General features: G+C 41.8%; 1 protein-coding gene across 3 annotated transcripts in view; it reads right to left on the bottom strand.

The window, feature by feature from the left end:
* The window catches only part of jag2b (jagged canonical Notch ligand 2b), a 182,872-nt gene that overhangs the window by 156,208 nt on the left and 12,292 nt on the right, over positions 1 to 14,372 (bottom strand). Inside the window, exon 1 of one of the 3 annotated variants that reach the window (XM_080202175.1) lies at positions 11,198 to 11,339. The exons of the other annotated variants lie outside the window; for them this stretch is intronic. Within the exon in view, the coding sequence (XP_080058301.1) occupies positions 11,198 to 11,215 (18 nt within the window). The 5' untranslated portion in view covers positions 11,216 to 11,339. Of the gene's footprint in view, positions 1 to 11,197; positions 11,340 to 14,372 lie in introns of those variants that run through there. 3 annotated transcript variants of the gene reach the window in all.

Genomic DNA, 14,372 nt, shown 5'->3' with positions numbered 1-14,372 from the left:
ACATCTTTATATAAGACCAAGCCTTTCAGAGGTAATGTCAAATCATACCCTAATGTCTAAATCTCACTAGTTGAACAATTACCACCCAGGGCACACACCACAGAAGCAGATTAAAAACCAAACCCACAGTTCAGTTATTACATACCCACCCATTAAGACACAGGGCGTTCAGAGTGTAAATTTTACGTTAACTGAACATCACAGCTCCTTCTCAGGCAATTCTGTTCACCAACATATCATAGGCACTTCAATATACCGACGATACCTCAATAAACACTAGGCAATCATGGTCAATGTCTGAGAATCTGAATCCAGCATTTTACGGACCTGCAAACAAGAAACTACCAACTTGCATTTTTATGGTTCTTCTGATGTAATAAAAACATTCCAAAATGTTTCAAGAAACATAAAACAAACTGACACCAAGGCACAAAGCGATAACAGGATAGGTGACCAAAACATTAAACAAAGGAAGTGGAAATGACTGATCCTAGAAACACAACTTTTATATGAACTTTTTTTTGGGGAAATGCCACCATCCTTGTAGTCTGGGCTCACAAGCAACTCCAGCTACACTCCAACATGGTTGACTTTTAACTGTCCTCCAAAGTGGCTGAGCAAGACAGTTGTATAACCACATTCACAAGAGTAACTAGGGATGGGCAATAAATGCCAATTTATTGGGATGCCCATAAGCCAAAACAAGAATTTGAAAAATACTTTATTTCTGAACCATTTAATTTGCATGCAAATATTGTATATGTACAAATAACTAATGGTCCCACAATGTGTTACAGGTGACAACAAGATGAGACCATTCCACCCCTCTAAGCTAACCTTTCAACTGGATCATGGCTGATTTATACCTCAACTCCTTTTACTCTCTTTGATTCAGTAACTCTTAATCACCCTCCCCAGTAAAAACCTATACATCCTAACTCAATTTGAAATTTTCAGTTGATTTCCAGCTTCAATAGATTTTTATTTAAGGGAGTGCACACCAGATTTCCACTGCCTTTTGTGGAAAAGTACTTCCTAACATCACTTCTAAACAGCCTGGCTCTAATTTCAAGGTTAGATTCCTTCTTTCTGGATTCTCCACTGGAGGAATAGTTTATCTGACCACCCCATCAAATCGTTCCAAACAGGAGTCACATGGGACTCAAAACAGTAACTGTTTTTCTATCCACAATGCTGCCAGATAGATTTTTTTCAGCAATTTTGTTTTAATCCCATCAAATCCTTCAATCATCTTGAACACTTCATTAGGTAACACTCCCTGGTAAAAGGAAGAGAAATAAACAGCTGACAACCTCAGCACAAATGCAGGGCACACCAAGTCAAAAAGAGGGACTAGTGAACCTCAGGCTATCAAATAGATATTCCTTAAAAGGTGGAGCCCAATGTGACAGACTCAGCATTTAGATTGGGGCAGTGAAAGGGAGGGCAAGGTGATCGACACCCACAAAAGATGGGGCTCCAGCATCCAAATCACTGGCCAAAGATGCAACTGAATTGTGAAGCTCTCCCACAGCCTCAATCAAAATAAACAGTAGACATTCTCGATTTGTGCGCACATGAAGGATTGCTCCTTCTGCCAGTGCCAATTTCAGAACAGGATGGAAACTCAAAAACAAAAGAGAGGGAGTGGGTTGGGGGCAGGAGACAAGTGAGAAGTTACATACTCTCCATTCTAAAAACAAAAACATGGCGGCTGCCTCCAGAAACAACAGTGTGTGGTTGCGAAGTCTAGACAACCAGAGACAGGAAATCTAAAGCACTAATATTGGCATCATACAGCTCAGCCCATCTTACCCTCGCCCATCTGACTGCCGCCTCATCCCAAACACGCTGCCAAAATTGCTGAGAGGGGGAAGGAAAGAGTCTTCACATAACTATCAGGTGCAAGGAGCACATTTCTTTTTCCAACTTTCTAATTAATTATCATTTCATTCATTTTAAAATGCAAAGGAAACAAAAGAAAGAGCTTTCTCTCATGCCTCAAGTTCAGGGCATTTCAAAGTGCTGAACACATTTTCAACTGTCGGTACTGCATTTAATGGAAGGAACATCGCAGGCAATTTGCACACAAACTTCAAAAGACAGTGATCTATTACTAGATCACCACTTCTTCATTGAGCAATAAACACTGGCCTGGATACTGGGAAAAATTTCTCTACTCACCCTGGAGCAGCCCAATGGAATGTTATATGTCCACCTCTGGATGTATAACATGCACCATGAATTACTATTCCAACAAACAGGCAGCACCTCCGGCAATACAGCACTCACTCAGTATTACATTAAGGTGTCAATGTGGATTGTGCATTCAATCCTCCAGTGGGGCTTGAACCACAACTTTCAGACTCAAGGCAAAAGTATTGTACATGGAGTCATGAACACACTGCCACATGGTATAAGTATCAGTGCATTTAACCAGCAGTGGCTATCCGGAAACTCCTGCCTACTGTATACAACAGTGCCCCTATCTCATGTGGATCCGCCCTGCTGGTGGAACAGGGCATAACTATGGTGATGGAAGAGTTAGGGGCATTGGCTTCAGGCAGGATTTAGTAATAATTATGTCAGTTGCTGTTCAATTAGTCTGTATGCCCTCTCCCCCAGTTCTCATTTCCAGTGTCTAGGTCAATACTAGATGATCCATCCAGATGTATTCTTAATAGACTTCTCTGTAGTGGTTTGATGCAACAGAAACTGGCAAGGTCATTTCAGAGCATAGTTAAGAGTTAATCATATTGCTCAGAGTCTGGACTCATATGTAGGCCAGACTGGGTAAGGATTTCAGATTTCTTCCCCAAAAGCTGAAAGGGCATAAAGAAATGAAAGCACAGCAGGTCCAAGGTGGTTGATTTGCTGAATCTTTTTCTTGTGTCCCTACGATTTCTGTTGGAAGTGAACTTCATTCCACCGTGCCATCACCCATTCATCCAATCCCATCTAGGGCACTCAATTTCTAGGTTAGCACAGGTAGTGTGGTGAGGGTCACAGAGCAGTGTCCTGAGAATCATACCTGAGCAGGAATTGAAAGATTGCCAGGGACAGGGAATATATCAACACAATGTAACTAAATCTGAACACATACTCCATTTCAAAAAGATTTTTAAAACCAAACCTCATTTTGAATGCACTGTTTTTAGTTTTTTATTTGAAATAATTCTCTCAGCTGAGCAAGGAAAGATTGCTGTGTATGGGTTAAACCCGAACCTAACTTTGAGAACCTACACCAATCAAGGCCTTGCCAATAAGGATGAAATTCTCCTGCAACTGCTGATTGCAGGAACCTTGGATAGTCTCGATCCAGACTCAAAACGAACAATATCCTGTTCATGATCAAAAATCAAAGGATACTGGATCCTGCTGCTGATCCTGTTGCCTGAAGCTGGAAAGTATTCCATTCCACACACGACAAATGTGTCACCCATGATTTAGAAAGTAGAATTCTCACCGTCAGAAAGCTGTGGGTTCAAACCTCAGGCTCAAATACATAATCCAGACTGATACCCCAAAACCACACAAAAGGAGTGCTATACTATCACAGCTACCTGTTCAGTGTCTCATCTGAAGATAAGGCCACGTCTAACCTTGCAAAGATCCCGAGCACTAATACAAAGCAGGAAAATCATCATCTATATCCTGGTCAACATCTATTCCTAATCAACACTTGAAAAAAGTTATCTGGCCATTATATTGTTGCTGTTAGTTGGACCTTGCTGCGTTCCTTATAGTGATTAAATTTCAAAAGGTACTTTCTTGGCTATAAAGAGTTGGAACATTGAGAGATCATAAAAGGTATTGTAGAAATAGAGTCTTTTTAACCTAGGTAAATGCAAAGCTCAACCTCAGCCCAATTTCCACCTGCTTCCCAGCTCCCTCCACCCCCAAAAGAATACAGCACCTTCAATTAAAACTGTTGGTTCATCTTACAAATCAACCAAGATATTCCTCAGTCTGACGACTTTGCCGTACACTAGGGAAAAGTGCTGACACACTTTGCCCTGCCCTACCCCCACCCCACACCATGTGGTATTGATGTGGCCACCTCCTCAAACCATTGTATGCCCCAACCATTAGCATTTCAAACAGGTTCAAGAGTCAGGAGGGGATTAAATTAGCCCTGGCAATATTAATACACTTTAATTAATGCACTGAGGAGCGCAGCACCTGCAAGTCTTTCACAGGAACAGAGTGGAGAGTAGGTCAAATCTATGCTGCTGCTTATTATACCTCCAGTTAATGACACTGTAACATGACTAGGTTAAATCAGTAAAAAGTCTGACAACACCAGGTTTTAGTCCAACCTATAAATAAATAGGTTGGACTAAAACCTGGTGTTGTCAGACTTTTTACTGTGTTTACGCCAGTCCAACGCGGGCATACCCACATCATGACTACTAGGTTAAATCACACAGCCTTCAACCTTATTTGGGAAGTCCTGATTTATCTAAAAATGTAACATTTTCATTAACTGTCAATCATTTTGTTTTTTTGAAAGACAGTAATTAAAGAGCACTCAAACTAGCTCAGCAGAAAGCAACATAGGTCAGAACAGACCATGCCTGTGCTCAAATTCATCCCGGCCTTGGCATTTCATAGAGATGACGTGGAGATGCCGGTGTTGGACTGAGGTAAGCACAGTAAGAAGTCTCACAACACCAGGTTAAAGTCTAACAGATTTATTTGGTGGCAAAAGCCACTAGCTTTGAGCACTGCTCCTTTGTCAGGTAACTGGGAGTTCAGTTCACAAACAGGGCGTATAAAGACAAACTCAAATTTACAAAATAATGGTTGGAATGCAAGTCTTTACAGGTAATTAAGTCTTAAAGGTACAGATAATGTGAGGGGAGAGAGGGTTAAGCACAAGTTAAAGAGATGTGTATTGTCTCCAGACAGGACAGTTAGTGAGATTTTGCAAGCCCAGGCAAGTCGTGGTGGGTTACAGATAGTGCGACACGAACCCAAGATCCCGGTCAAGGCCATCCTCACGTGCACGGAACCCGGCTATCAGTTTCCACTCAGCAACTTCGTGTTGTGCATCGTAAAGTGTCCCACTTACCTGACAAAGGAGCAGCACTCTGAAAGCTAGTGGCTTTTGCTACCAAATAAACCTGTTGGACTTTAATCTGTTGTTGAGACACTTCTTACTATTTCATAGGGATACAGCAGCCAGGCTAGTTGGAAACATAGGAAGAGGAGGCAGCCGGTCAGCCCCTTGAGCCTGCATGCCATTATTTAGTGAGGTCATGGCTGGTCTGCACATAATTTAATTCTCTTAGCTTCATGTCCCTGGATATCCTTCCACAAACAAGTCCATAGAATTCAGTGTTGAAAGTCTCAATCTTTCCACAAGCTTTTTACAGGATCAAAGCTCCCACTGTCCCGTCTGAGAATGTGTTTCCTGGTTTTACCCTTGAATAATCTGGTACTAATTAAGATTATGTCACCACTTGTACTTGATTTATCCACTAAAGGAAATAGCTTTCATATCAAATCCTTTTAAAATTTTAAACACCTCAATCAGATCATCTCTCTGTACTCGAGCAAATATAAGCCTGGTTTATGCAACCTACCCTCATACTTAACCCGCTCAAACCATCAAAGAATGGGTATGTTTAAATGGTGAACAAGAATTTGAGGCAGTAATGCCAATTACATCTGCCTGGGTTCAAACACATCCACATCAATAAGATGATCCAGAGTCCAAATCTTCAGCAAGGGAACATTTGGAAATAGTTTCATTTTAATGCACTTAAGAGAAATGATCATGCAACATAGCATCTCATCTATTACCCAGTCTCCAAGTTCGTCAAACTTCATACAACACACAAAGTCTCTACTGCATCGTTGCAGTGAGGGGAGGCACACAAGTAATGTATTAAGTGCAGGACTTCGTGCTGTCTGACACAGGAACTCAAATTACACAACCCAAAAGAATGACAGCCCAACAGATTCAGCTGAAGCACTGCAGTGCATTACACCCTCGAGAGACACTTCAGCCAGGTTTGTTCTGTATGATGTGTACAAGCCAAGAGTCTGTGGGGTAGTTCAGTTCCATTTGCAAAATCAGTGATCGAATTACATGACTTGAAGTGCTTTTGTAGCATGCAATTTGCACTACAGTGAGATTCATTTTCATTGCACACTGGAATATACCATAACCTCTGCAATGGGCAATGAAACTAAATATCATCTCACAGCAAAACTCACAATACTCAACCTATCTTCCTTCTCCATTTGACAAGGTGCAGATGGAGAATACTGGATGTTAAACCTCAAAAGCAAAAATCCACCAGTGCTCATCAGAAGTTTTAAAAACTTAATTATTAATCTGACATTTCACAGCCAGATTACATCTTTTGGTGATTTATTTAATAAATGCTCAGGTGTTCTAGTTCTAGGAAATGGAATACACATTATTTCAGATAACTAGTATTCCCAGCTTGAATAAAAGAAGGAGTTTCCCCGCACGACTCTCAAAACACATCCAAGTCAGACAGAGTAATGTCCTCCACGCTCTCCCATAAAGGATAGCCAAGTTAAGTTTGGCACAAGTTGATGCAGAGTAACAATCTCTTTTGACACATACATCAACCCCAACTTTGGGGTGGTATCTTTTCCAACACTAGCACAGCATTTCTCCAATGTGCACTGACTATGGCATGATCTTTGGTGTCATTTATCACTGGATGGTCCAAAGCATTCTACTACATGCATTGGAGTGATTGAAAGGCAGTTTGATACTATGCATATGCCTAATAAAAATTGGATTGAGCGCATGGCAAACTCATTTTACTACTGGCTCTCTATAATGATGTGGAGATGCTGGAGTTGGACTGGGGTAAACACAGTAAGGAGTCTCACAACACCAGGTTAAAATCCAACAGGTTTATTTGGTAGTAAAGGACACTAGCTTTCAGAGCACTTGCTGCTCCTTCATCAGGAGAGTGGGAATTCTGTTCACAAACGGGCATATAAAGATACAAACTCAATTTACGAAATAATGGTTGGAGTTCGAGTCTTTACAGGTAAAGAAGTCTTAAAGGTACACTAAAGTCTCAGTAACTGTCCTGGCTGGAGACAATACACATTTCTTTAACCTGTGCTTAACCCTCTCTCCACTCACACTGTGTACACCTTTAAGACTTAGTTACCTGTAAAGATTGGCATTCCAACCGTTATTTTGTAAATTAAGTTTGTGTCTTTATATGCCCTGTTTGTGAACAGAACTTTCACTCACCTGACGAAGGAGCAGCAAGCACTCCAAAAGCTAGTGGCTTTTGCTACAAAATAAACCTGTTGGACTTTTAACCTGGTGTGAGATTCCTTATTGTCTCTATAATGAACGAGCCCATTCTCCATTGAATCATAGAATCCTACAATGCAGGAAGTGGCCATTTGGCCCATCGAGCCTGCACCGACCAAAATCCCACCCAGTTTCTATCCACACAACCCTATGCATTTATCCTAGCTAGTCCCCCTGACACTAAGGGGCAATTTAGCATAACCAGAAAACCGAAAATGCACATCTTTGGACTGTGGGGGGGAAATCAGAGCACCTGATGCACACAGACACGGAGAGAACATGCGAACTCCGCACAGACAGTGACCCAAACCCAGGTCCCTGGCACTGTGAGGCAGCAATGCTAACCACTGTGAAACAAAATACTGGGGATGCTGAAATAAAAGCAGAAAAATACTGGAAATACTCAGCAAGTCTGGCAGCATTCTCAAACCTTCCGACAAAGAATCCAAAGATTTGCATCTATTGAGCAAATACATTTTTCATCTCAATCTGAAAGGGCTGAAGCCTTATCCAGAGACTATGTCCAGTCCTAGCCAGGTGATTCAGCCACTCAGCATATACCCTGTCAAATCCCTCAAGAATTACGTATGTTTCCATGAGATCACCTCTCAAATCTTCTAATTTCTAAAGAATTAAGCCTATTCCATTCAATCTTACCTCATAGGATAGCCCTCCCACCATAGAAATCAATAATTCTATTCTTTCTACCAAAATGGATCATTTTACATCTGCTCCTTCAGCCATCTTCTCGCCCATTCACTTAACCGCTTTATACCCTTTGCAGCCCATGTCCTCCTCACAGCTTACCTTCCCATCCAGCTTTGTAACACCAACAAATTTGAATCTATTGCATTTGGCCCAATCATTCAAGTCATCGGTACAGATTGTAAACAGCTGAGTACAGAGCCTCATGGTACTTCATGTGCAGACTTTTATTGGCATGTCCACCCAAGGTTCGTACGATCTTGCCCAGGGCCAATGGAGAATGCTGTTCTGAGCCTCGCCCACCCCCAGAGTTGGGGCAGGCATGCCAGTAAAATTCCAGCCATTAGTCAACATCCTGCATTTGAAAAATAACTTCCTCAGTGCTACCACTGTCTGTTAACCAATCTTCAAGCCACAATACTATATCACCTCATGTTACGTAACAACACCTTGTCATGCATCTCTTATCAGGTGCCAATGAAAATCCCAATGTACTTCACCCATTGGTTCCCTCCACCCTCTAATCTGTCCCATTAGTTACATCTTCAAAAACCTCAATAGATTTGTCAAACAATTTACAATTTCCCTCTCATAAAACCACTTCAACTCTGCCTAATCATAATTTTGCTTTGCTACCACATCCCTAATAATCGATGCTAACATTTTTCCTTCACGAAGTCTGAAAGACTGGTCTATCATTCCCAGCTTTCTCTCTCCCTCCCTCCTTCCCTAAAAAAAGATTGCATTTTCTACCTATCCATCCACAGGGAACCAGAATCAGAATTTGAGCATGAAACTAAGTACTCCATTTGCCAGATTTTCCCCACTCACCTCACCTAGAGTCATTGAAGCCCTACAGTGGAGAGGGAACGAACCCACCATGTCAGCACCGACCACAATCTCACCCAGGTCCTACTCCCGTGGCCTCACATACCTACCCAGAAAATCCCCGCTGACATTAGGGTCAATTTAGCATGGCCAATCAACCTAACCCACTCATCTTTGGACTGTGGGAGGAAACCCACACAGACACGGGGAGAATGTGCAAACTTCACACAGACAGTGACCTGAGGCCAGAATTGAACCCGAGTCTCTGGCACTGTGAGACAGCAGTGCCAGTGTGCATCGTGCTGTCAAGTCCTTTTGTAGCCTCCTTATGTTCGCTTCAGCATTTATTTTCCTTCCTATCTTTGTCATCAGCAAATTTAGCAACCAGACCTCCAATCCCTTCAAACGTCACATAGAAACTGCAAAGTGTTGATGCCCCAGCACTGATCTATGTTTATATCTGACCTACCACACATTTTTGCACAAATATATGCTTTTTCTTCAAGTTTAATATAATCTTGAACTTTTTTTTAAGTTAACCACAGATGAGCCCTCGCCTTGAGATCATTCTTTTGCATTAGAATGCTTTTATTCTGCATTTTCTGAAACATCCTTTTAAATGTCTGCCACTGAGCCTCCAATGATCTATCCCTTCAGCATATTTGCCAGTTCACTGAAGCTAGCCTCATGCCTTCATAATTATCCATATTTAAGTTTAAAATGCTAGTCTTGGATACACTCTTCTCTGTCTCAAACGGAACGCAAAGTTCCATCATATTATGGTCACTACTACCAAGCCTTCACTATGAAGTTATCAATTAATCCTATCTTGTTGCACAATACCTAGTCTAGTATAGTCTGCTCTCTAGTTGGCTCCAGAAAATGCTAGTCTAAGAAACTAGTCAAAAAACATTCTATGAAATCCTCACCTACTCTACCTTGGCTATCTACATGCAAATTAAAATCCCCCGTGTTTATCTGACAAGCTCCCATTCTCTCTTTTTTCATACCTACCATGTAGTTACAATTAAGGAGTACACCACTCCCACAAGTGACTTCTTGCCCCAGTCATTTCTCATCTCAGCCCAAACAGCTTCTACATCCTGATCTCTTGAACTTGGGCCATCCCGCCACCTGTTCTTAACTTTGTCCTTCCTAAATGTCACATTCTCCTCAATATTAAGGTCCCAATCGTGTCATCCTATAGCCATGTTTCTGTAATGGCCACAAGATCACAATTTTTATTAAGTTCATCTGTTTTGTTTTGAATACAAGGTGCACTTAGATACAAAGCCTTTAGTTTTGCCCTACTATTTTTGTAGCATTAATTTCTCTAATCCAATTCGTCCTATGACAATTTGCACATGGCTCAGCGTAATCCAGATATTACTATCTTTTGGAGGTTCTGCTTTTAATTTGGGGCCTAGTTCTCATACTGACTACACAGAACCTCCTTTCATGTCCTGCATATTGCTGGTATCTACATGGTCCACGATCACTGGATCTTCTCCTTCCCACTGCAAGTTCTGCTCCAGGATGGAGCAGATATCCGAAAACCTGGCACTCGGCAGGCAACCCAGCCGCCTGGACTCTGGCCCCTTGCTAGAAAACAGTGTCAATCCTTCTCACTATATTGTCCCCTATTCTCTGTCCCAAAAGGTAATGGAGGCTGGATCATTAGAAGTATTTAAAGTGGAGGTGGATAAATATTGGATAGATCAAAGAATACAGAGCAATGGGGAAACGGCACAATTAAGTAGCTGATGCCAGCATCGTATTGAATGGCAGGGCAGGTTTGAAGGGCCTCATGGCCTACACCTGCTTCTATTTCTGGTTTGTGATTTTGTGAACTACAACTACATTATGTGCTCCCCCCACTTGAATGGCTTCCTGTGCCAGTGTCTGTCAGTCTCTTCAGCCACAACTCTCATCCAAACAAGCCGACAGCACCTCAAACCTGTTGGACAATTGCAGAGATTGACACTCCTGCCCTGTGTTCCCTCAGTTGCTCACTCACAGTCACACTACTGTCCCTGACCACTGACTAAATCAAAAGATTCTATCTTAAGAGGCATGAGTGCCTCCCTGTACAAAGAATCCAGATAACTTTCCCCTTCCCTGATATATCGCAGTGTCTGCAGCTCAGCCTCTTGCTTGATGACTCTGAGCCAAGTTCCTCAAGCCACAAACACTGCAGATTTCTTTCCCCGGATCGGTGTTATCCAGGAGCTCCCACATGCTGCAGTCTTGGCACATTTTCATGTTTTAAACAATTACTTAAATTACCTATGGTGCTTTTTATATATTTTAACCGTTTAAAATGTAAGATAGAGCAAAACTTACCCGCTTACAGATTCTCATCAGATCGATGCTTTCCCTGTAGAGTATGAATCAGTCCTAAAGGATAAATTGGAAAAAGCGAAGAGAAACAAACACCTGCTTCTTCCCCTTCACTGAACTCCCCAATTTACCAAACTCAAAGCTAGCACTCAGCTTTTTTACTGCACTCCATTTGCTTTGCCGCATGGTATGAACTGAAATTATTAACTGAAGGAATACAGTAACAAGATTAAACCAGTTAGTTAATTAACTACTCAGCTCCCACAGCTGAGAAGGTTTACCCTGTCTAAAGTGCTAGAAAGAACATTGGAGGAAGTGGGAGAATGAGGGGGGCAATGACTTCAAACTTTTTCTTAAAGTGTGTGAACTAAACTGGGTTGAGTTCTGATGTCTCCATACAATCTAATTTCCCACACCATCTCAGCTCACTAAAGAGAACAAAAAATTGATCAGCTGAACAACTGAGGTGGTGTGTGTGTGTGGGGGGCACGCAAGATATGGGAACACAAGTAGCCCATTTAACCCCTCGAGCCTGCTCCACCATTCAACAAGCTGATCTTCTACATTGACTCCCGCTTCCTAAAACATCTCTATATCACTCTATTTACTTACTGTCCAAAAATCTCTATTTGTTTCTCGAATACAACCAGCTGTGAAAGGTCAGACAGAATCATTGCAGCATTGATGAGAATTGGGGCCAGAGTGAAAAGTGCGAGAAGGTAGGACATAATTATATTCATTGACAGGAAGACAGCTGCAGAGTATCAATCATTCATGTTTCAATGCAATATAAATCTCTTCCAGTAACCATCAAAACACATGCTTATTGATTTGGGGAAAGGGCGGGGGGGGCGTTTACCCTATTTCGTGCTCATGAAAAATATCCCAGACATTCAAGGCTATATTCTTAAAATTCCGTCTTCTCAAAATCTCAGGACAACTGGAATCTCTGTTTCAAACACCAGAACACCCACGCTCACACGAAGCTTCGAACAGTGAGCAGCCAGTTGTCAAAAGGGAGGATTAAGAATATAGAAACATATATTTCATGGTCCATTTAGATTGGCCAACAGCCTCCTCACTCAGCTTGCTGAGCCTGCTGCCTGAAAGACTTGTACAGATAGGCTTTGAAAATGGACAATTGCTGGAGAAGGGTCTTGTGCTATATACATAGTTGTTGGTATCTGATCTGATAATCATACTGGAAGCAGGAAGGCAAAATATATACATCTGTCTCTTAGGTATGTTGCTGTAATGCTTGTACTGGACTTGAGATTTAGAGACCTGGAATAATGATTTAGAGAATTTGAGAATTTACTGCAAAAACCCAACTGGTTCACTGATGCCTTTACAGGGAGGACATAAGCTGCCTTCTCCCTCACTGGGTACATGCAATACCAATCCCACATAGCCCGGGTCACTTGTAACTGGGCTCTGAAGTGGTCAGCAAGTCTTTCAGCAGCAACATTCAAGGAGATGACCCACTTACCATATTCTCGGAAACTAGGGGTCAGTGATAAATGCCAGCCTTGCTGGAGCAACCATGTCCTGAGAATGAATTAAATATTTAAATACCTCGGACAGCAATTAATACACCCTCTAGACTATAAAACATCAGCTGGAATGTGCAGCATGTATAGCCAATACAAAGCCATCAGCCTAGTCAGAATCGCCCCATACCTCTCTTCATAACGTCAGTTGGACTTTTGGGAAAGTCAGTGGCACACAGCAAATAAATGCAAAGATCACACAAAGCCCCATTGGCACTAGAAACTGCAACAACATCCATACAGTATGCAGCTCAAGGGAGCTGCTGATGTAGGGTTGGCAAGGCTGCAAAATTGTTAGGAATGGGAGACTTTGCAAGGCCAGAGGCATAAAAGTCAGAGGCCTGATCAGCTGCCTAGGCCACAAGCTCGGGAATTCCCACCCTCTGCTCATTTAAGACACTCCTGAAAATCAACCTCTTTGATCAAGCTTTTAGTCACTGGTCATATCTCCATTTGTGGTTGAGCAGATTAAACATGCCAAAATGTTTGATTGGAGTGTTACTGTTTTAAGGGTACTATGTGAATCAAGTCACCGAATGAGCTGAATCACTTTTGTCTGAATTTTGCACTCAATGATTAGAGGGGGAGTACTCCTACAAACAGTATAACTAATTATTTTTCAAGTATTGCAGATAAGAGATACATACTCACAAAACTAAACCACAATTGCAACAGAGCACAAGTGGACAGTGGGTAAATCTGCCATTAGTCCCAATTGGCAGTGGCTCAAAGCATCTATGTATGTAAACAGCCTCATACCATACACATACCTGGAATGCATTCACCCAGCACAGGCAATTATATAGGACCTCAAGTCATATTCTAAACGGGGCAACGAGACAAAAAAAACCTCAATATTTTCTGTCTCAGATTTTCAAACCAAATAAAACTTCAACATAAAACAGTTTTTCCAGGAGATTAGTCAAGAGCTTTATCCCCAAATGAAGATTGCACAGGTGCACAAGCTCCTGGAGTATCTGTCCAGGGGGCATAATCACTTACTCAAAGAGACTATTAAAGCTGCATCCTAGCAACGGAGGCCAAGCTCACAATTGTGCCTCAGAGAAGCTGTCATTTAGCCTTGGAGTACTGTACTCTTACAGTCTCGCTCTAATGGAAGGTTCAAACTGCCATTACCTTCAGTAAACACAGTCATTTTCACCATGGATGGTCTGCACTGATTACACTGTTTAAATTGAGACTTGGCTCTAATTCTGGAACATTACCCCCACACACAAAATGAGTGTGCATTTTTTTTTAAGGCTTCAAGTCTATCACTACCTGACCCTATATCAGCTGCTACAAAGTATGTTAAAAGATAAATATTTGTACTTATGTAGTGCCAGCCTTTAGCTCAGCAGTTTGCACTTGGGTCTCAGTCGGAGGTAGTGAACGCAAGTTCAGGTTTGACACTCCACAGGTGAGGGGAGTGCTACAAGGTTTGCCATCTTTCTAATAAATTGAGGCTCCATCTCTCCTCACACAAATCATACAGCACAATTACAAATAAGAACAGAATTTTCCCAAGTCAATACTTATCCCTTAATCAACATCACTAAAGCAGATGATCAGGTTATTATCTCATTGGTGTTTGAGAAAGCTTGCTGTTCCAAACCAATTGCCATGTT

Source organism: Carcharhinus amblyrhynchos, chromosome 14 (genome assembly GCF_965287045.1).
Source record: "Carcharhinus amblyrhynchos chromosome 14, sCarAmb.v2.hapA, whole genome shotgun sequence".
Taxonomy (NCBI): Eukaryota; Metazoa; Chordata; class Chondrichthyes; order Carcharhiniformes; family Carcharhinidae; genus Carcharhinus; species Carcharhinus amblyrhynchos.
Note: the sequence above shows the minus strand (reverse complement) of the source record. Positions and strands in the feature narration are given on the sequence as shown.